At 39.2% G+C, this 22,633-nt stretch overlaps 3 protein-coding genes and 1 long non-coding RNA gene across 5 annotated transcripts; 2 read left to right on the plus strand and 2 right to left on the minus strand.

Moving 5' to 3' along the window:
* Positions 1–879: 879 nt before the first annotated feature.
* efcab14 (EF-hand calcium binding domain 14) lies at positions 880–8,090 on the plus strand. The gene is made up of 9 exons (XM_084058721.1): positions 880–1,586; positions 3,093–3,241; positions 3,373–3,518; positions 3,723–3,821; positions 4,104–4,214; positions 5,777–5,941; positions 6,061–6,163; positions 6,248–6,379; positions 6,511–8,090. Exons 1-9 carry the CDS (start codon positions 1,411–1,413, stop codon positions 6,528–6,530), a joined length of 1,101 nt encoding a protein of 366 aa, XP_083914847.1. The 5' UTR covers positions 880–1,410; the 3' UTR covers positions 6,531–8,090.
* On the minus strand, positions 7,213–10,847 carry znf830 (zinc finger protein 830). 2 transcript variants are annotated; one of them, XR_014600879.1, is made up of 4 exons: positions 10,713–10,847; positions 9,528–9,677; positions 8,231–9,242; positions 7,213–8,193 (listed from the first exon to the last, which is right to left on the minus strand). XR_014600879.1 is itself a non-coding variant. In XM_084058723.1 (3 exons), the coding sequence occupies exons 1-3, from the start codon at positions 10,728–10,730 to the stop codon at positions 8,361–8,363; spliced, it is 1,050 nt and encodes a 349-aa protein (XP_083914849.1). In that variant the 5' UTR covers positions 10,731–10,847; the 3' UTR covers positions 7,213–8,360. The 2 variants fall into 2 exon arrangements, 1 of the variants encoding a protein (XP_083914849.1); XM_084058723.1 differs by having other exon boundaries at positions 7,213–9,242.
* A 939-nt stretch (positions 10,848–11,786) lies between these two features.
* Positions 11,787–21,428, plus strand: LOC311046424 (ankyrin repeat domain-containing protein 13C-like). The gene is made up of 13 exons (XM_084058716.1): positions 11,787–12,595; positions 13,209–13,250; positions 14,459–14,563; positions 17,453–17,538; positions 18,117–18,162; positions 18,370–18,436; positions 18,601–18,745; positions 18,860–18,991; positions 19,167–19,328; positions 19,616–19,695; positions 19,795–19,893; positions 20,274–20,374; positions 20,492–21,428. The coding sequence occupies exons 1-13, from the start codon at positions 12,223–12,225 to the stop codon at positions 20,620–20,622; spliced, it is 1,569 nt and encodes a 522-aa protein (XP_083914842.1). The 5' UTR covers positions 11,787–12,222; the 3' UTR covers positions 20,623–21,428.
* On the minus strand, positions 20,752–22,632 carry LOC311046435. Its single transcript, XR_014600880.1, has 2 exons — positions 21,423–22,632; positions 20,752–21,388 (listed from the first exon to the last, which is right to left on the minus strand). It is a non-coding gene; the product is annotated as an uncharacterized lncRNA (long non-coding RNA).
* Between the last annotated feature and the right edge of the window lies 1 nt (position 22,633).

The raw sequence follows: 22,633 nt of genomic DNA on the forward strand, positions 1-22,633 counted from the left end.
GAAGTATACCTGGCAGGCTTTTTTTGTACACCATATATTTACAGTAACACCACCTCTATGCCAATAACAAATCTGTTTGAGAATTAAATAAATATAGATGAATCAATTCATATAGAAAAAAAACATGTGAATCAATAGATAACCAGAACTGTGGGTCCCTAGGAACCTTGGCCAGTGTGGCGCCATCTTTTAACAAGTTAAAATCATGTATATAGGCAGTGGTGGGAAACTACACACAAATATTCCAGTAAAGTAAAAAATACCTCAAAATTGTACATAAATACAGTAGCCTACTTGAGTTAATGTACTTCTCTGAGAACCACTGCCAGGAGGGTTGGATAAGGATTCTTCTCATCGTAGTGTTCCTTTTGGGCCAAGAACAGATGTATTGGCTCAAAGCGCAGTCAGTTAAATATTGTGTTTCGTTGCGTCCAATCAGTGATGGCGTCTCAGGTCCCAACAGGGAAACGTGGGGTCGTAACTAATGTTGCCATGTCTGCTTATTATAAGCGACTTTGGGCTTATTTTTCAGGTAAATTGCTTGTAAAATATTTGTAATGTAGTTGCATATTTGGGCTTGTTTAATGTTGTTTAAACCAGTGTTTCTCAAACAAGGATCCCCAAATTAATATGTATTTGCATGCAGACCCCCATCTGAAAAGATTTTAGGCCAGGGACAATATTATTCCACATTTTTCAACGTTTTTGTATTCTTGTTTCTTAAAATATTTAAGAAAACATACAATGGCTTTTCAAATAGCCAATTTATGTTTAAAGGCGAAGGGCTCGCTTCTTTTCTGCTTCTTTTCATAGACCCGGTTGCTTGTTACTCTCGCGAAACCTGGCAACGCTGGTCGTAAATCCACAAGACGTAAGGTTACAGGACGTTCTGTCAAAACAACCAGGCACGTACAGTAGCTTCTCTCAAGTCTCCGCTAGACGATATACATTTATTCTTAGATGCGGCCCTTCATTTATTTATTTATTTATTTGACAAAGTGTCCATCGTCGTCACCTCTTCGGCACGTTGACTTTCCATTGAGTGGCAGTTATATAACGTATAACGCGCTTAGTTAGCCGCGTTAGCACAGTGCTGCTGCTGGGCCCTGGTTGTCAGATGAGGTAGCTAATGCTAACGTTTAATATTATCATCTTGGCTCGAATGTCACACAATACGACCTGTCGACTGTAGTTCAGACTGGTTATAGGTCTGAAAAAGCCTTGTAACACGCCACTGGTTGGGGTTGGGAAGTGATAAGACAGACACACGCGTTAGATGAGTTGCTCTGCAGCACGACGAGGTTAGATCTGCAACAACACTGTCTATCAGTATCAACCAAACTGGACAGGACGTTGGATCTGGTCGGGTTTAAGACGGGTTCAGCGGGATCGCTGACCCCTCAGAAGAAGATGAAGAAGAGGAAGGAGCTGAACGCCCTGATCGGACTCGGGGACAGCAAGAGGAAGAAGACCAAGAAGGGGTCCGGCCACCGGCTTCTTCGAACCGAACCTCCGGACTCCGAGTCCGAGTCCAGCTCTGATGATGATGAGTTCAGCAACATGGGCACCGTGGCAGCCTTTGGGAAGTGAGTGATTGACCACAGAGAATAATCAGTGAGTCAAGGGTTTCCTATGGCAGTGGTTGGTTCTCAAACTTTTTCATGTCAAGACAATTAATATTGTCAAATTAATTTGTGGCCGGGGCCCGGGCTGCTGACCCCTTCTTACAATGTTTCTGATTTTTGTCCTTAAAATCTTTTTTTTTTTTTTATCTAGAAAATAGCAGATCTACAAGCTTCACACGTATCGTAATATTGTAATAATAATAATAACAAAAAAAAGTGCTCCTCGGAGCACAACTCTCCGCTGTTGGGAATGTTCTATCTGTATAAGTGTCCTATCCGTCCTGTCTGTATAAGTGTCCTATCCCTCCTGTCTGTATAAGTGTCCTATCCGTCCTGTCTATGTAAGTGTCCTATCCGTCCTGTCTGTGTAAGTGTCCTATCCGTCCTGTCTGTGTAAGTGTCCTATCCAATTGTTACAGTATCCGCCATTTCTCAACCATTTCGTGACTGTTCCTGTCTTACCTCACTCTTACCAGACTTGTGTTGGGAATGTTGGGAATGTTCTAATTCTTACGTTCTAACTGTCCTATCCATCCTGTCTGTATAAGTGTCCGATCCGTCCTGTCTGTATAAGTGTCCTATCCGTCTGTATAAGTGTCCTATCCGTCTTGTCTGTATAAGTGTCCTATCCGTCCTGTCTATGTAAGTGTCCTATCCCTCCTGTCTGTGTAAGTGTCCTATCCCTCCTGTCTGTATAAGTGTCCTATCCGTCCTGTCTGTATACTGTAAGTGTCCTATCCGTCCTGTCTGTGTAAGTGTCATATCCCTCCTGTCTATGTAAGTGTCCTATCCGTCCTGTCTGTGTAAGTGTTCTATCCGTCCTGTCTGTATAAGTGTCCTATCCGTCCTGTCTGTATAAGTGTCCTATCCGTCCTGTCTGTATAAGTGTCCTATCCGTCCTGTCTGTGTACTGTAAGTGTCCTATCCGTCTGTGTAAGTGTCATATCCCTCCTGTCTATATAAGTGTCCTATCTGTCCTATCTGCCAATTATGTATCAGCCATGCAGCCATTTCGTGATGATGTTCCTGTCTTACCTCACTTTGACAGTGGCAAGACACTGTCAAAGTGACGCCATGTATTTATACAGTATTTCACCGTATTGTCACGTGTCACGTGAGGCTTGACCAATCGGTGTGTCATATTTAGAAAGTGAAAACAATACTCTCCTGCGGAGAGTAATAATAATAATAGCTTGAATGTATATAGCGCCTTTCATGAACCCAACTAAGGATGCTTATGTTGTAGATCTTCAAATAGCCAATATAAGGGTTAAAGTGGATGCATTGATTTTGATGCTGTTATTAACTAATTTTGCTGGGGGTCCTTAGGGGGCTCCAGGGGATCCCTGGACCCCACTTTGAGAACCACCGGCCTATGGCACCCAAGAAGTCTCCTGAAAATATATCCATCAATGTTGCATGAGTCTGTGAAATATTAATGTCTTCTGTGTTTGGCATTCTTTTCAGGAGAAGTTACACAAAGTGTTGCAGTGTGTGCTACCCCTTGTTCCTGTTCATCATACTAGCTGCCTGTGTCATGGCCTGTGCTGGTCTCATATGGATGCAGATTGCACTGAAAGAAGATCTAGACTCTATGAAAGAAAAAATGCGCACGAGTAAGGCAAAGTTCACACAGATTGCCTATCTGAAATGACTGTCATAAACAACAGACTGATTTGGAATTTATTATGTCCGGCTCGGTTATCCACTTTCCTGTTGTTAACATCTCAATGTTGTATCCTAACAGTGGAATCCAGCCAAAAAGCATCGGCACACGAAATACCAAAACTAAGTGAGGACCTGAAAACAAAGCAAAGAAAGCTTGAGGATATTGAAAACGGGGACAAGGGTTTGAGCAAACTGTGGTCTAACCTGACGGAGATGAACAGAAAGGTAAGTTGTCATTGCAGCCTTGAATTGACAGACACTAGCTTCTATGGCATTTTTCATAAATGGAGAATATGGCAGGTTCGTGTATTTCTGCATAGCATCAGCTAACGCATACATTTAAAGAGCAATTCTATAATTGGAGACCAGTGTGGGTTGTTGTTGTGCTGCAGGTGTTGTGAAATATAATTGTTTGTTTTACTCTTCTAGATCAGTTTACTAGAATCAGCAGTCAACCATCTAAAGGCCAACATCAAATCTGCCTCAGACTTGATCAACCTTCCAACTACAGTTGAAGAACTCCAAAAGGTAAAGCCAAAGGAAAAAAAGTCATGGAAAAAAAAAGTGTCCTAAACTTTTTGCTTTATTTTCCCCTTCCAATGACATGGAAGAGACTATAAAAGCTGTGCATAATTATAATATACTGTTGATGATAATTGTTTTGCTAAGAAGAAACAACATTTGAGAATTGAAAACTATCCTGATTGAAAGAATCCTATAATAATAAATACAAATGTGGGGCTCATATCTGTTCATATTCTGAGATGACCTACAGTAAAGATGACTCGATTTATAAATGATCTTTTCCAGAGCGTGGCCACAATTGGCAGCACACTAACAAGCGTGCAGCATGATGTTAAGACTATGCAGTCTGCTCTTGAAAATCAGAAGACAAATACTGATGATTTGAAAAAGACTGTGGTAAATATATCCGCTTCCTACTTTGCTCAATGATTATTTTTTGATAGTCTTACAAGACTGTTTGTATATGGACAGTTTTATAAGATGTGACATGCTCTTCCTAAATCATTGGGATGCTGCTATAATTTGTTATTTTCACCTCTATGAACAAAACTGCTTCATAAGACCAATGTTTGCATAACTAAGAGATTTGCTGAAATCCGAACATTTGATGGTACTAAATAGTAATAGCTAATACTTTATCTTTATGACTTTTACTCTTGCTTCCTTGACACAAGACCTCATTGCAGTAGTTAGTATAACTAAGAGATTCACAGAACAATATATATATATTTTTAAATGCAACTACAATGCAACTTTCATGAGTTGGCATTTCCAGTGATATGCACGCTGACAGTTGGCTCAGTTGACATTTTCAAAGTGGAAAAACTAAATCTCCTGAAGATTTCTTGTTTGTCCCAAATACATATTTTATTGTCCACGGGACGACAGGACTTGTAAACTTGTGACTTGTATCACAAGTTTACAGGTGTGAAAGAAATACATTTCCGTACAACCTCATAAAGTGCTGTAGTTACAAAAAGGGGGGGAAGGATGGTGTTGGTCTTAAGCCTTGAGCCAAAGCGTTTCATTATTTAGTATGTATAGCGTACATACACACATTCACACACCGACGTGGAGGCAACCATGCAAGGCACCAACCTGCTTATCGGAAGCAGTTAGGGGTTCAATGTCTGGCTCGAGGACACTTCGACACAAAGCCAGGAGGAGCTGGGGATCAAACCGGGAACCTTCCTGTTCCCAGGTGGCTGCTCTACCTCCTAAACCACTGTCGCGCTGTTGTTTTGGATTTTCATTCATAATACATGAAACAAGTACCGATCTCTATTTTGGGAGCTCATACATTTTACTTTGCTGAGCAAAACTGGGTCAGATATCCATGACAACTTCTGTCTTCTGACATTTCTCTCTACTTTATTCTTTGTAGGTAAAATCGGAAGGCAGATGGGAATAAAGATTCAGTAGCTATTTCTGAGATAAAAGTCTCATCCATTATTAAACAAGCACCGGTTATATATCTTTTTTCATACGTCTACATTGAAGTAACTGTTTTTCTCAATTGCCTCAATGTTTTTCCTGAAACTAACTTCATCCTCCAAACTCAAGTGCAATCCCCAAAAGGTTAAAATATATAACACTATACCCGTGCAAAATTAACTATAACAATCAAAATGATAACCACAAGCATCAAAGACACTAAAATCAATCGCTAAACAATGTCACTCAATGTGAACCTTCTGATCATTGTGTAAAATACATGAATGGTGTAGTATTTGCATCAAAACTGGACAAATTGTGTGTTCGTAATATTCCGTTTCATGTCACCCATAAATGTAGTAAATCTAGTTTTGCTTGTTTGTTTACTTTACAACATGGTTGAGCAAACTACTTTAAGTGCAACCTATGTGACTCAATGACAGGACTGTTTGCTGTCTGCCACCCTTACAGAACATTATTTCACTTGTCCATATATTTATTTTTCTTTTGTCTTGCTGTTGTAGGACATAACTGACCTGAAAGAAGCTGTAAGTGAGGCTAACAAGACCCAGGAACTGTATGAGTCCCAAGTTGGTCACCAGATCCACTCTCTCATCTCTACAGTCTCCAACCTTTCTCAGAGGCTGTACTCTTTAGAGCATGGGCCTGAACGAGAAACAAACATAAATGTGAGTGAGATGAAGCTCCATATTCAGTTCCTCACAAGAATATAAGCAGCTAACTTGTTTAGTTTCATATGCCACATGATTGGTGATACACCTTCTTTTCTATTACATCGTAACTAAAGGACTCGATGGGTGAGACTGCACGTGAGCCCAGCATTGGCAGCCAAGCAGCCGAAGTTGTTAATGAGGCTACTACAGCAGAAGCATCACCTAATACTTCAAATGGTACTGTATAGAATGTATTATTACATTGGTGTATTCTTTGTTTGCCTCAAACCTAGTCTGAATGTTTTATTTTATTCTTTGCAGAGCAATTCACACCAGTATCAGAATCTAAACAAAAGAGACGACGGAGATTCTTGACTCCAAAACACTCCAAGAGGAATGTTGGGCCAGGAGCCCTAAAGCCGTTGTCCTCGCCCAGTGTCAGTTCTCAGAAAGGTCAACACTGCTGTTTAGTAGTACAAAGCAATTCACATCTACAGCTCCAGAAGCACAGCTTTGATGTAATAACCATGAGGCCATGAGCATATATATATATTTTTAACAATTTCGAAAATGTGTTTATACAGATCCAGAGGACCTCTTCTAGCAGATCATTTTTGGCTTATTCTGTCAGAATGTCCCGCCAAGGCCTGAGGAACCTATTGGGAGCTTCATTTCCTGACATACTTATCATGGCGGTCTATGACAAAGATGGGGACCAATTGGTACTCAGACAGAACTGAAAGCTGCAACAGGTTTGTGAGCACAGCATTATTGACGGCAATGAACAGTATTGAGAACACAGAAGGGTCCCCGGTACATGGGGTGCGTGCACACCCTTCCTGTGACTGCTGCACTTTTCTGAACTGAATATTTATCATGCTGATTGTGGAACAATGGCACTGGCACGCCCCCTACTTCCTCACCTGGTTCGGCACACTGCAACTTTGTCCACACCGGACCGAACTTTAGAATTTAGAGATGATTGTGCACACACAATTTCTTAGTGTTCTTGTTTTAGCAAACCTTGTAATAAAGTGTCATGAACCATTTGGTTTATTATTTTACAGGTGAAATATGTAGACTTGCAGGTTTGGTTTGTTTACCTCCCATCTTTCTCATCTTCATGGAATTTTTCTAATGTGCAATTAGCTGTGCAAAACTGGAAACTGTTATACGCTACATGGCAGATGTCCCTCACATCACTACATAATAACTCACCTGGTTTCACACACTTGAACCTTACCTTCACAACCCAAGTTAAAATCTAAAGAATGTTTACAGACTACTAGAAGCTGAATGTTGTTTATTGTTTTTTAGCCAAACTTTAATGAAGTATGAATTACATTATTGGACCTAAACATATTCAAAGCTCATTTAACATGTTAGACTTGTTTTTCCACATTTTGTGATTGTGTGTATCCCTTGTCCCAACAAAAGTATTTAATTCCTGCATTTTAATTTGGGTTATGAGTTTGTTAATCATTTGTAGTGAGATTTTGATTTCTCTTTATTTTAGCAGTTTTAAAGTGTACATTATTTGAAGGGCTATAAACTCTTATTGAATATTTCAAAAACACTTTTGAAGTGGATAATCTCACAATCACAAGGGGATATGTAGCAATAACACAGGGAAAAAAAGACTTGCAGATATTATATAGTGCTTGCGTTAAATTTGTTTAAACTAGTAATTTTAGAACAAGGTAGGAGGCTGCACGTGCACCCCGCTCACATTGTGCAACAGGTAGTATGAGAGCACTGACATCACTCAATTGTTTTTATTTCATTTGTGTAGGCCTTGGAGCCATTTACTAAACACATTTTGTCAGGTTACTCAATATTGTTGCATTTGGTAAAAAAATAAAAAATTGTAATGTGGCATCCACGAAAATATATCTTGTATAGGGAGTGGTTTGTCAGGTTTGCTTTCTGAGGTCTTACTTTGTGTTGTACATCTTAAATTCTATTAATTTGTGCTTTGCATGTTGCTCATAATGTAACATGGGCAAATATTTAATTTATCTTTAACTGTTTGCAGGACAATGAATAGGCCTAATTAAGCTATATACATTCGACAGCTTCTGATATTACATGAAATATTTCCATGCTAAGTTTTTTTGTGTGTGTATGTGTGAGAACTTATGAATAAATATAGTATTCAAATCAACTTTTTGTGGTATTTGTATAAGATTATCAGACTTATCTTTTAATTCACAAAATTATCTTTGATAACTAATTTACAAGCCAATGCTTTACTAGGGTAATACAAGCTCTTAACACTTACAAATCCAACAAAATGGTACAAACCTTGATGATACAATAAATGTATTTGCACAGGTTTATAGCATACAAATAAGCTTATTTTCCAAACTCCTGTTTCTTAACAATTAAGCCAACATTTCATTCACCAATGTTTGTAAATCACAATTGTAGGGATTTAGGCAAGCGCCCCTTTAGCTCTCCAGTCGCGGGACAACAGGTGAAGTAGCTCCTCTTCATCCTCCTCCTCAATGCCTTGGTCGGACAGTTCGTGAGTCGTCACTTGCACAGACATGCTCTTTACCACATCCCTTTTGTCCCTCAGGACTTCGACCCTCCTGTAGCATTCAATCTGCTCATCGATTTCATCAATCTGGCGTTCAAGACGACCCTCCTCGTCGTCCTCGGCCACAATAGCCTCTGACTTTGTGTTCACCTGGCGCATTTCTTTCTGAAACTCATCCCATTCCTTGTCCATCAGGTCTTTGGGTGCCTCGACATTTCGCACTTTTGCGTCTCTAACTGGATCATCAAAGAATCCCTCTGGAAGCGCTTCGGCTGTATTTTCTTTCTTCGACGTGCTTTTCTCTGGCTCGTCTGCTTTAAGAATGGACCCAGAATGAGAGACGGAGGGGACGGATGGTATTGAATTGTCAAAGAAATCAGCGGGGAGTCCCTCTGGGGCAGATTCACCCGACACACCTGGGGTACTTTTGTGGTCAGTGTCATCTCCCTCATCATCATCATCATCCTCGTCGTATGTTCCAGCCAAAAGGCTGAGCCCAGCAGATTTCGTAGTAGAATGTGCCTGTGGTGCCCTTTCCATTGGCTTCTTGAACTCAAAGAAATCTCCGGGTAGCCCCGATGTTGACTGGCCTGCACTTTTCGCCCTTTTCCCATCGCCGTCTTCGGACTCCGATGCTTTCCTCTTCAGTGGTTGTTGTTCCTGGGGTGTCTGACTGGCACCCGAACTGTTCGGTTTAGATCCTTTGAGTTCGGACACCTTCTCCTTGTGCTGTTTACCCAGAACATGAGCTTGCCACAGTATCTCCGTCTTCACCTGTACCAGTGGTGGAAGAAGTATTCAAATATTTTACTTAAGTAAAAGTAGCAATACCACAATATAAAAATACTCTGTTACAAGTAAAAGGCCTGTGTTCAAAATGTTACTTGAGTAAAAGTATCAAAGTATTGGCATCAAAATATACTTAAGCACCAAAAGTAAAAGTACTAAAATGTTTGAAAATAGCAGATATACAAGCTTGTATAAAATACGGTAAAAAAAGAAACTCAATTGTACTTGAGTACATGTACTTAGTTACTTTCAGTTTCCACCACCACTGACCTGCACGTTGCACAGCATGCAGCTCAGGTGGCCCAGGCTGTTGTACTTGGCGAAAGGAGACTCCACGCGTTTCTTCTTCTCGGTGGTTTGTTGCCTCTGTTTCTCTCGCATTAAGCGCCTCAGCTCATCTTGATTTATGACCTTCTTGCCCTTTTTCAGAAATAAAGACAAGAAGTCTCCAGTTGCCAGGCACTATAATACTGTAAAACATGACATTTGCCGACTGAGATTTCAAGGTTTTGAACTAGAAGTAGTCAACCCACTAAGAAGAGGTGGGGACAGAGACCGGAAACTATTACAAAGGCTTACTGGATCCATTTCCTACCTACAGAGTTCCCAAAGGGATTGAATTTAGAGTTATTATTGAATTGTTTTTGTGTAAATCGAATTATTTGGTTGTGATGTTTGTGGAAACTGTAAAAAAAATGTAAAATGCAAGTACTATTTATTATGATGCATTTCATGTGAACATTGACAGTATTATGAACTGTGAGTGAATTGATTGATTGAAGCACTTTATTTAGAAAGACATGGAAACAGTACAGGGAAGTACAATTCACAATCATATGTCCTCTAAACTGGATCGCTCATAAAAGCACAATGGCTTAAGATTAGATTAGATTAGATTAAAATGAGATCCCCACGCACTCAAATCATGATGACATTCAAGAAAACAGACAGATATACACTACTCAGCAGAACGTCATACTATCAGCTTACAGGTAAGCTAGCCTCGATCTACAGGCTTTTATTTTTTAGCGAGACTAAAAACTAAAAGCCTGGAGATCGAGGCTAGGTTACTGGTATGAAAAACAAGAAATATATACAATAAACAGTTGGGGTGGGGGGGCTTATGTTAAGACTTTGACAGGGGCCAGTTTGGAATTGCAGCCTCCTGAAAGTGTTTTTTTAGGGCTGTTTTGAAAGTGAGTAGGGTTTTACACTCCTTTACTCCTTTTGGTAGGGCATTCCACACAGTATTCACTAATGAGACCCAGCTATTTAATACTATCGCATAGCTTTATATGACACTTCCTTTCGATTTATTTTAGTTTGAAACGCTGAGGAAGAAGGCCGACGTACTGAAACGCGTCCGTTTCTCTAAATAGACTGCTGCTGCTGTGAACCTTTTAAAAAGAACATGAAAAACTACTAAAGAGAGTGCGGATAATTATTTTATTGTACCTTTTTCATGGCTGCCATTCTTTCTCACAAGAACAAGTTCGCTTGTTTTGTTTTCAGCGATCTTCGACCGCCTGCTACTCCGCTTGTTTGCAAGGAAGAGAGAAAACAACACACGTCTCATAAAAATGACGTACATCCCCCCATGCTTCGTCGCACTATGGTGTCGCGCGCGCGCGCGCTGTAAAGACGGCAGATCTACAAGTTCACAACATGACGCGGGTGCGAGGCGTTCTGTGAGCTTGTAGATCTGTTATCATCGGTTTAAAGCGTTAACTCCAGTATATAAAGTGTTAATATTGTGGACATAAACGTGTCCAAAGCCAGTGGTGGAAAAAGTGCTCACATTATTTTAAGTAAAACTATCAATACTGCAACGTAGAAATACTCTGTTACAAGTAAAAGTCTGGAATTCAAAATATACTTGAGTAAAAGTACAAAAATATTGATATCAAAAGTACTTAAAGTACCAAAAGTAGAAGGTACTCATTATGCAGAATGTGTTATTTCACAAGTTTTCAAATGTATTATGTATACAATGTATTACATTATTTTGAAAATAGCAGATGTACAAGCTCACAATGCGTTGTGAGCTTGTACATGTTATGTAGTTCAAGTTCAAGTTTATTATGTCCAAAACTGGGCCTTTTAATGTTACAGCAGATAATAATAATAATAAACTCCAAAACACAGTAAACATACACAAGACATAAACATAGACGACATGATCACAAGATACAGATAATAATAGCTACCTTCTCCTGGAAGAATGAGAATGTGTACCTATTGTTTTTAGTTGCAGGGATCTTTAATAAGAATTCATATTCAGGATTTAGGGGATGATCTGTCCGCTCTAATGTAGTGGAGTAGAAGTACAAGTACTGAACATTGGAAATACTCCAGTAAAGTAAAAGAAATACCTAAACATTTTACTTATTTACAGTTACTTGAGTAATTACTTTACACCACTGTCCAAAGCACAGTAAAATCAGCTCTGAGTAAATGTTTATTTTCTATGGAAACGGAAGTGAGATTTCTCGGATTTTGTCGTCATCGTGTAATCTCGCGAGACTAGACTAGCAACATAACTAGCATGTTAGCTAGCCTTCACCGTCCTGCTGTGTGTTCTGTGTTGCCCCGCTAAGAAAAGGAAATGGGAATAATTTTAAAAAACGATAAAGAGGATAAGGGTGGCGCCAACAATGTAGTCGTGGGCTGTTTGTCTTCATTTTTAGTTGAATGTTATTTAGTTCGTGATTTGGTGGTTGTTTAGTGTGTGTATTGTGTGTTTTTTGTCTCTGTTGTCAACACCGCGCCCACCGACCACATTCATTTTGTATTCATGGCTGCTAGCAGCTAACAGCAGGTGTATTTACCAGGTTATTAGATCATCACACACTAGAGCATCTGCAAATAGATCTGCTGCTTTGTTCGCTTGATCTCGTTTTTTTTATGTTGTATTTGTTTGCCTGCTTATCGTAGTCAGGCTACCCGATTTGCTTGTTTATTAGACATGACGGGGGAAAAGATTCGCACCCTGCGCAAGGACCACCACAACAAGACAAACAAAAACGATGATAATGGTGATGAGATAATGGACACTTATGATGAATCCTCAACCATCCAGAACGGTACCAGTCATGCCTTCAGGTCGAACAAGGCATTTCACAAAGCAACGAACCCCTCGGCATTGCAGCAGCAGCTGTCAAACATAAACGCAAATAACATTAATGCCAATAATGTCGTCGACGATAACAACAAGAACCCAATCATTCTGACCAATGAGGACCTGGAATTCCCTGTTCACGAATGTGTGTTCAAGGCAGACGTGCGTCGGCTGTCCTCTCTCATCAGGACCCATAGCATCTCTCTCAAGGATGTACACGGTGAGTTATTATCAGGGGCAGTGGTGGAAAAAGTACTCAAATGTTTTTTTGCTTAAGTAAAAGTATCAATACTGCAATGTAGAAATACTCTTCTACTTTTTACTCAAGTAAATGATTAATTCCGGACTTTTACTTGTATTGGTATCAAAATATACTTAAAGTGAGCTTGTACATCGGCTATTTTCAAATGGCTGAAATGTATATAGGGCTGAAGTAGTTGATGTATGTTTTGTAATAATAATCAAAATCTACAAAGTAACTAGTAACTAGTAACTAGTTTTGAAATCATTTTAGTGGAGTAAAAGTACAATATTTGGCTCTGATATGTAATGGAGTAGAAGTAAAAGTACGGTACAGAAAAATGGAAATACTCCAGTAAGTAAAACATACGTCAACATTGTACTTAAGTACAGTACTTGAGTACATGTACTTAGTTACTTTACACCATTGATCAGGGATTTCCTTACTGAATAAAATAAATAATAATAATTGCACTAATCCGTCATACTGTATGTGTTCAGTAGTTCTGCCCTCTATTTGAAATTGCCGCTATATTTGTTATATCCATGTTCTTAATTTCCACTGAAATTTCCTATCTTGTCTCCCTTTTCAGGAAATACTCCACTTCACTTAGCTGTGATGATGGGCCACAAAGGTAAAATCAATCAATAGGTATAATGTTTGAACATGTGTGGAGCTCTTGCCACATTTTAAAATTAAACAAATAGATAACTTTGATAACGGAAAAAGGCGTAACCGTTCGTTTATTGGTGTGTGCCAATAAAAAAGTGGAAATGTGAGTACTTTGTCCTCCATTGATTTGAAATTGAAGGTGTGCTACCTGTTTTGGGATATTTTCAATTCCTATTTTTGATATGTATACTGGATTTTGGGTCTAGCACTCTAACTCTTCTGTTGTACTACTCTACCCATTGTTGTGCGCAACCTCTTTTTCTTATTTAGATAACTTAAAGTGTCACAGGATGCAAGACTTATCAGACTAACTAATGGTTGCAATGCAAAGCTCTTTGGCAGAATGTGCACTCAGATAAAAAAAAGAAAGAAAATAAGCTAATCTGTCATTATAAAAACTAACCATGTCATCACATCTGTCACAATGTCACTGTATCCCAAAATATTTTGACATCCACAGGAGCTGCATGTTTTTACCGTTTTATTTGTCTGTTTATTTTTATGTGTACTCAACCCTGCTGTACTCAGTTAATCTGATCTGACATCTGTCGTTTTATTTATATATATGTTTTACTATGATGCTGTAGTTTTATTTATATTTTTGTATACTATGATGCAAGATGTCAGCAGTTTGGCTTATGGGAAAAGTTAACCTAATCTGACCAGAATGGACAAACAATTAGGCTGGTTCATGATAATGTTGCTGATGCTGAGCTCAATGAATAACTCAAGCCTATGTAAAATACAATCATATAAATCACTTCACATTAAACTTCACTCCATAGTAGCACTCTCTTTGCATCTGTACCTGCTGCCTATTTAGATAAATGCTAGTTCAACTTCAGATTATGTTGTTGTTTGTATGTTGTTTACACTTTGTTAATTGCTCAGAATGATAGCATTTGCTCAATGCATACATTGTCAATTGTAATTGCACTAGTGCCAACTGCCAATAGCCTAGATATATTTATAAACTAATAATACATACAGAAATACAAATGTAATAAGCCAAAATGACTGTTAATACACAAAAAGACTGGAATGTCTCAGCAAACTCCTCAGGGTCATATTGTAGACTGTTAGTACATAATTCCTCTTTTAAATTATGAGAAACCTCTTATGCCTCTTTTATATGAAACCTTTCTTAAATGTGTATTTTTGTATTTCCAGAGTGTGCCCTTTTACTTCTGGCCCATAATGCCCCAGTAAAGATAAAAAATGCTCAAGGATGGAGCCCTCTAGCAGAAGCCATCAGCTACGGAGACAGGCAAATGAGTAAGTTATTTTTATTTGAGTATTGCAAATCAGGGTCTCTTGGGCATGGCTAATATTGTTCAGTCCTCTTGGGTGACTTGGGGTGACTTCCATTTGATCAATATAAGTCGCCTGGCGGCTGCCAAAAGGCTTGTAAGACAAAACCTACTATATTTTTTAGCATTTTGGGTTTGTCTTGTGTAGAGCAACCCCAAATATTTTTAGGACATCAGAGATTACAGCCAGAACAAACATGTGAGAGTGTCTCTAATGCTTGCTTACACTGATCACACATTTAAATGCTGTAAGTAGTATTTATTTGGTTATACAAAAACACTTTGTTAAAAAAAAGAATAAAGCTCTACAATATATTGTCATCATTAGGGTCATCATTACACACCGGCGAATATACGCAAAATTCGGACTCGCTCTGAATAATTAAAAGACGCTTTTTCGCTTCGCTTTTTCGCTCCATGGAAGCTTGCATTGACTTTATAAGGTTTTAAAAGAAAACGTATTATTCGCATGAAAAAATCGCCCCCGGTGTGTAAGGAGCTTTACAGTTATCATTGCCATTGAGTGTTAGTTCAATAACAGGGGTCCCCCTATCTCTCCAGCTCGTGAGTCGTGAGTAAACAGAAAATACATTTTCAGCTGGGTTACAAATATCATCCAATCAGGAGAGGGAACCCTGCAAAGATCATCTATGTATGAGCTTGTGTTCCAGTTTGAATTTTGTCTGCCTCATTTATTTGTTTCATCACTTCCAATTTCACATGTTTATCCTGTATCAGTTCTCATTCCTCATTCCTGATTGGATGTGATTGGCATCTTGACCTGAAAATGTTTTTTTTTGTTTAGATGAGTTGCAGGGAGACCCCTGTTATTGAACAAATACTAAATGGTAATGATTACTATCAGATTATTGAGGTATTTAACCCTCATCTTAACAAACATATCACTTACAGCACATTTAACCACTTAATCTGCTGTTTTTGCTATTTTTTAAATTTCTTTGGAATTCTTTGCCTATAATAACATGCTCTCATATAAGGACACCAGGTTGAAAGTTAACCAACTACACAATAGAAAAGTGTAGGTAATTAATCATTTTGAATTGAATAATTACTTATCTTAAACAAATGGAATTGAATCTATAGCACTCTGCCATATTTAATCAGCAATTTGCATATTCGGATTGATTCTTTTAAATAATATCAAACGTTCCAAATTATTTATATTGAGGAAGGAATATATTTATCTCATTACCACTTTAGAACTTGGATTAAGCTCTAGGATAGTCTGATACTGCAGATTGTTGGGAATAAGTGGAGCATGAAGAAGAAAAAAAGGACCTATCTGCAGGAATCTGTAGAAGTGAGAAAGAGGGATCATGCTGACGATTTGTTTTTAATTTGTGTTAAGTCATACATTCAGGCATGCCCTGCCCTAAACTGTTTGAAGGACTTTCTAACACGTAACTGAACTGTGTGGACCACTTGTGATCATTCTCGATGGCAAGGTTGAACCAGTTAAAAAGAGACATGGGGATTTTCTCAAAGCTCTCTGGATCCAGATGGGCTGGAACATAGCCTGAAGCGTGGCTTACTGTCGGGAAGCCCTGAGCTCACCACTCTCTCTGCTCTGATTAATGATGCTACTGCTTTTAGATCTATTTGACAGCTAATGATACATGTCAAATTGCCTGTGAAGGGCAGTGGCTAATGGCTATAAGCTTGACTCATTGGAATTCCATGTTTTTAATTTTGAATATGATGTCCGGTGCAGATTCACTTTGTATTATTAGATTGAATACTGTCTTTTGTTCTCTTTGCCTCAATCAACAAAGGGCCTTAGTTGTTTTTCATGTTTGGTAGGTAAAGATAAAGAATATCGTAATTGTTTAGGTGCTATGGTAAATAAAGAGTGACTCTCTGCGTAAATGTTTGTGAGTGGGTTGAGCTGACTTTGTTGGTTTTATTGGTATAGTGAGTTAGATGAACCTGCCTGGTCCACTCCATGAATTATCAGTGTCCTCCCTTACTTCCATGGCGTCTGTTCTAATATCTAGCATCTGCTAAATGCCAAAATTGTTAAAAGTATCCAACAGTAAAAGAAATGACCCCCAACCTTGTTAGAATGCGTTTCACTCTCCTCTCCTGCTGTGGCAGGCTGGCAGGCTGGGGACTGGGAGCAGGAGTTAAGCTGGGGGAAGGTCATGTCACAGTGAGAGGTACCGGGGAGACAGAAAGGGAGGGAGGGGTGCTGGACACATTTCATGCTGCACAGCAAGGACACACAAAGACAAGGCAAAACTCCAGCGACAAAGGATGGCTTTGGGTCACAATATGGCATGCAGCATCCAGTTTAAAGGAAGCCTAAAGTGCACTGAGCTACATGTGTTTATCATAGCAGAATAGAGTGCAGTAATCTGAAGCTTGTTTCTTTTATCATCATGACTTATCAGTCATGATCCCCCGGACACACTCACACATTAACACACATGCTCTCTATCACACATGTGCAGTCTGTGCACACTGCGACAGCAGCTCACTCGAGGTGTCCATATGTGCAGTGCTGCACCACTACTGCAGCAAATGCTTTGTCAGCACTTCTCCTACTCCCTTCTCAGTCCAATATTCCCTGTGGTCAACATAAATGAATTGCGTTTTGTAGATAGATTGTACAAGCCTCAATTGTCAGTCATGATGGTGATCACGTAGCCATCCACCTGGTAGCATTAATGCATTGAGTGGCTAATTCTTGTTCAGCTTGTGGAAGAGAGTTGTACGGCATAAAACATCAATTTCTTTCAAGTGGTGCTTGCGATGTGTACTATAAGCTCCCTTGAGTACTGACCCATGCTGTAGCTGGTTGATGGCCTTTTAAATTCCACTCTTCTCTTCTCAGTTACAGCTATACTGCGTAAGCTAAAGCAGCAGTCCAGAGATAGTGTGGAGGACAAGAGGCCAAAACTACTGAAAGCTCTCAGAGAGGTGAGACACATTTACTGTCACTCACATGGTACTCATATACTGCTGACTTTTCTGGCTCTGATTTGCATAAATAACCATAACCCATAGAATACAGTAGTCTGTTCAGACTACTGTATTTTGAACAGAAAAAAAAATAACTAATCCTCCTACCTTTTGCAAAGTATTCATAATAAAATATAATAGTTGGTTCAATGTGTTTTTATATATAAAGTTGTAATGCAGCACTCATCAAAGTCATACTATACCTATGTCACCAAGATACATAATAGACTTAGACTATGTTCTCATATAAATCCCATACTACACTAACACCAAAAATATTTAATATTTTGTCAAAAAACGTCATACTATACGATACTGTCAATAGAAACATACTCTGCAAACCACTAAATCACACTACACCGTTTTCAAAAATGTCATACTATGCCATGTCAAAAAACATAGTACTATATACCATGTAATAAAAAGTCATACTATATCATGTCTTAAAAACCCCAATACCATGCTATGCTTTGTTATAGAAATATATATATATATATATTAATTCAACAGCAATAACACAACCCTTTTCTCCATAGCTTGGTGACTTCTATTTGGAGCTGCATTGGGATTTTCAGAGTTGGGGTGAGTGTTGTTATTTCAGAGCAGTGAGTGAAAAGAATTACTGCATTTGATGTTATAAGCTGATTGCGTGGACCACCATGTTGAGTTATTCTTTGTGTATTTGTTTTCAACTTGCCTGAGGATTGCTAACGACAATTCAGCTCCTTCAGACAATTGTATGTGCATAACATTTCCAAGTCCTTAATCCAGTGTCCCTCTTTATTGCAGTGCCTCTGTTGTCCCGGATGTTGCCGTCTGATGCTTGTAAGATCTACAAGCAGGGAATAAATATAAGGTAAGACTTTAGTTTATGTACTTGACAAAGCTGCCCCCCCCCCTCCCCATGCTGCTGTATTTCTTTAGAGACCTGGTTTAATCTGGCACTGAGATTGACAACTCTGTCATTTCTAAGTCTGTGCTATGTGCAGTTTTTACATCCTCCCCTCTCTTCTGAATCAGACTAGACACCACCCTCATTGACTTCACTGATATGAAGTGTCAACGTGGAGACCTAAGCTTCATCTTCAACGGAGACGCTGCACCACCCAAGTCCTTCGTGGTCCTGGATAATGAGGCTAAAGTGTACCAAAGAATACACCATGAGGTGAGTGAACAGAATAGCACTTAGTACCTAGTTGTGTTGCTCTTGTGTATCATGCTTTGGCATTGATGAGTATTTACACATGAGCAATAATGACTGACTGTTAATGCCCTGAAGGAGTCTGAGATGGAAACCGAGGAGGAGGTGGACATTCTGATGAGCAGCGACGTCTATTCGGCCACTCTGTCTACCAAGTCTATCTCTTTCTCCCGCAGTCAGATTGGCTGGCTCTTCAGAGAGGACAAGACGGTAAGCCCAACGCCTCTCTCGCACACTCTCCTCAAGACATGTAAATGTTGGATAGATAACCCTGCATGTCCAATTCTTCCAATGAAGGCCATATCACATACTAGAAAGTGTACATACAGTATGCTGCATCACTCGCATACAGTGATATTTACAGTACCGGTTGTGTGTATAATAGGAGAGGGTCGGGAACTTCCTGGCTGACTTCTATTCAGTGAACGGCCTGATGCTGGAGTCTAGGAAGCGGCGAGAGCACCTCAGTGAGGAGGACATCCTGAGGAACAAAGCCATCATGGAGAGCCTGAGTAAAGGAGGCAGCATCAGTGAGCAGAATTTTGAGGTGAGTGGAAGATGCAGAAGACTGAATGGGGTTCCCAGATCATTAAAAAAAATGTTTTTGAATAGCTGAAGTATAACATACGGTTAAACTGATTTTGATGCTATAGTAACTCATTTGGCTGGGGTCCTCTGGAACACCCTGAAGGATCCCTGGGGCTCCTCAGACCCCACAGAACCACTTTACTAAACAAACAACTGATTTATTGGCACGATTCCATTTAAAAGGTAACTGTTTGATGACACTCTCATGATGATGATAACAGTGACACTGCTATTTCCTCTCCTCAGCCTGTAAGAAGGCAGTCCCTCGTAGCCCCAGCACCCAACACAATTTCCTGGGAAGAGTACATCACTGCAGAACATGGAAAGTAGGTCTTCTTTCACCCCTCCTTTTGTGTCCACACAAATATCAAGAATGTGAAGAAAAAAACCCAAAACTGTTTGTCTGCCTTTGCTCACTCCTCCAGGCCACCTCATCTTGGGAGAGAGCTTGTGTGCAAGGAGAGCAAGAAAAACTTCAAAGCTACTGTAGCCATGAGCCAAGATTTCCCTCTAGGCATTGAATCGTAAGCATATACCAGTTTCCTTTAGATCTTTTTACTAACTTTTATGCAGAAGATACTGATCTTAGGTGACGACGTTGGGAGGCACTTTGGGTCTGGAGCGAAAAAATCTACCTTCCTACCATGAGCATTTGTTTGTTCTAATCACACTCTTCTATCCTCTGCCCTATTCCTGTTGACTTGAGTTTAAATTGAACTGATCTGTCACTGAAAATCAGACCCACACATTAGTTTTGTACAGTATCAGATCACAATGATTGCTAATAGGCATTCTTACTTGGTAGAGAGGGATGGGCTATAGTGGACGGAACTTGAATATAATTAAAGATGCTGTATGATTATGAAAATTGATCAACAGACACTGTTTCTTCTTGTGCTTCCAGGTTATTGAATGTGTTGGAGGTTATAGCTCCTTTCAAGCATTTTAACAAGCTCAGGGAGTTTGTCCAGATGAAACTTCCTCCGGGGTTTCCAGTCAAACTAGGTATGTCTGGATTTTGGGCCTACTTATGTTATCCGTGTGAGTTAGTTCATCAAGCATAATGTACTATAGATACAGTATAATACGTTTTTATAAGCAAGTGTACTTTCTACTTTTCAGATATCCCTGTCTTTCCCACCATCACAGCAACTGTCACCTTTCAGGAATTCCGCTATGATGAGTTTGAAGAGTCAATTTTTGCCATCCCCGCTGAATACAAAGAGGACCCCAGTCGTTTCCCAGATCTCTGATTGAGCTGGCTTACTGCAAGCAGTCAATTGTGCCAGCTGCATAAAACTGAAAGAGATGAACTTTTCACAAAATTAAATGAACAACAGCTAATGGAAGCTGAGGGAAAAAAGAGGAATACAGTGTTGCCGTTTTGTTTTTATTTGTGTTCTACTAAAAGGGAATTGATCTGTTGGAACTTTTTCTTTACTTCATTTTATAGATATATCCCCAGCAATCCAATGCAAACAGAAGTCATAGTGCCATAACATTTAAAACTATAACAGCAGCACATGTTCTGAAACGGTAGTTTTTATTTCAGTTTACTAGAGCCCGACCGATGCCAGATTATGTTTTCAGAGCGCTATGCTCACTGCTCCTACTAGGATGGGACACATTTCACGTATGTGCCAATATACAGTGACAAAAAACCAACCCAATGGAGTGGGAACCAAATTATTATTACATCCATCTATAAACTCCACAAATCTGTCTATCGTTTGCATAACTCCGGAACCACTCATCCGATCGACTTCATACTTGGCAGGTGTATTGCCGAGGGCCCAGTGTGGAAGTCCATTGGATCAGCAGTTCTCCAGAACAGGCCCAGTCTGCTCCGAACGGGCATGTGTATCTAGTGAATCACTCATCCGATCGATTTCACACATGGCAGGTGTATTGTTGAGGACCCAAGGAAGTGCAGTGTTGAGTGTGAAGTCGGATCAGATGGATACAGGCACTGCACTGGTATTGCAAATAGCAGATAATTTTTTTTTGCCATAGTTATAACTAGTTAATTATAACTTCAGTTATAATAAACTACAGCAGTTCTGAGATAGATTCAATCCAAGGAACATACAATTTGTGCAAGAGATTTGTAAAAAAAAAAAGCTCAGTTGGTGAGCATGTATTTACAAAGACAGTAGTTTGGTCATATACTGGTCAAAACACTATCAGTCGGGCTCTATTGATAACCGAGTAGTTAATCTATCGCACTCAGCTGGTGTCCTCTCCTGTGACAGTTGTCAGAGAAGACCCAGTTTGGAAGCGTTGGTATAGTTTTATGTGAATAACATGTAGTCAATTTTATTCTATTTTATGCTCTTTGAATACAGATCAATGCTTTCTCGTGGCATTTTAGTTCTCTCGAAAGTGCACTGACATCTGTAAATAATTCACTATAAATTACTTAAGAATTAATAATTAATAAGTACTAGAAATATAGATGTAATTAAACTGAGCTTAACTTTTTCATGTATAAAGTATGTATAATATATACAGTATATACTCAAAGGAACAACACTGTGTAGCAATACATTTCCAATATTTAAGAATGTTTTTAACCAGCTGGGAGAAAGTTTGGCATAAAACTGCATTCTTGCAGTTAAATACCCAAGCCTTTTTCTTCAGTGCAGGATACAATCTCCTGTATTTTCAGGTTAGCTCATTACCTCCTGGCTGTCTCCATTTGTTTCAAGTGATTGTATGAATTCTGTTCTGTGAGTGAATACTTGTAGTCATGGGTTGTTTGTATTATGTGTGTGCAAACTCCAATGGGATATCAGGAAACCTGTTCTAGTTTAATACTGCACTGAATATATTTAATGCATGCTATGGCTGTTATCCTATTGGACCACTAATACACCTTTGAGCTGTTTCCTACACGTTTGTTACATTATACCTGCAGAAATCTTGCTATGTAGACTAAAAGAACAATCTAACAAGCATTTTAAACACAATGGTCCTTTGAGACTTCTGATTTCAGCCCACTTCCGTGTGTCAAATTGTATTCATTTTGGAGAAGTTAACTGTGAAATCTATATTGCAGGATATCCAAAAATTGTCAACATGGGAGATACTAATTCTCTGGCTTTAGCTACTGTACCATGATTTGCAGCTTTACCTACTTGACATCCCTTTAAATAAAGCACCAGCACCACGTTTCAACAAATATTCTCCATATTGGGCCTTCCATTCCACTGATCCATCTGTAAGACACTCACCCATGCAGTATAATAAAGTCAAAGGCAAAAG

This window comes from Gymnoscopelus microlampas (genome assembly GCF_963454915.1).
Source record: "Gymnoscopelus microlampas genome assembly, chromosome: 5".
Taxonomy (NCBI): Eukaryota; Metazoa; Chordata; class Actinopteri; order Myctophiformes; family Myctophidae; genus Gymnoscopelus; species Gymnoscopelus microlampas.

Excerpts from the sequence above, each read along its gene's own strand:
- LOC311046424 (XM_084058716.1), top strand. The coding sequence starts at position 12,223 with ATGACGGGGGAAAAGATTCGCACCCTGCGCAAGGACCACCACAACAAG. Across the intron at positions 17,539-18,116 it reads TACTGAAAGCTCTCAGAGAG|CTTGGTGACTTCTATTTGGA; the intron begins GTGAGACACATT and ends TTTTCTCCATAG. Across the intron at positions 18,992-19,166 it reads TCTTCAGAGAGGACAAGACG|GAGAGGGTCGGGAACTTCCT; the intron begins GTAAGCCCAACG and ends TGTGTATAATAG.
- efcab14 (XM_084058721.1), top strand. The coding sequence starts at position 1,411 with ATGAAGAAGAGGAAGGAGCTGAACGCCCTGATCGGACTCGGGGACAGC. Across the intron at positions 1,587-3,092 it reads ACCGTGGCAGCCTTTGGGAA|GAGAAGTTACACAAAGTGTT; the intron begins GTGAGTGATTGA and ends CATTCTTTTCAG. Across the intron at positions 4,215-5,776 it reads ATGATTTGAAAAAGACTGTG|GACATAACTGACCTGAAAGA; the intron begins GTAAATATATCC and ends TTGCTGTTGTAG.
- znf830 (XM_084058723.1), bottom strand. Across the intron at positions 9,243-9,527 it reads GCATGCTGTGCAACGTGCAG|GTGAAGACGGAGATACTGTG; the intron begins GTCAGTGGTGGT and ends CCACTGGTACAG.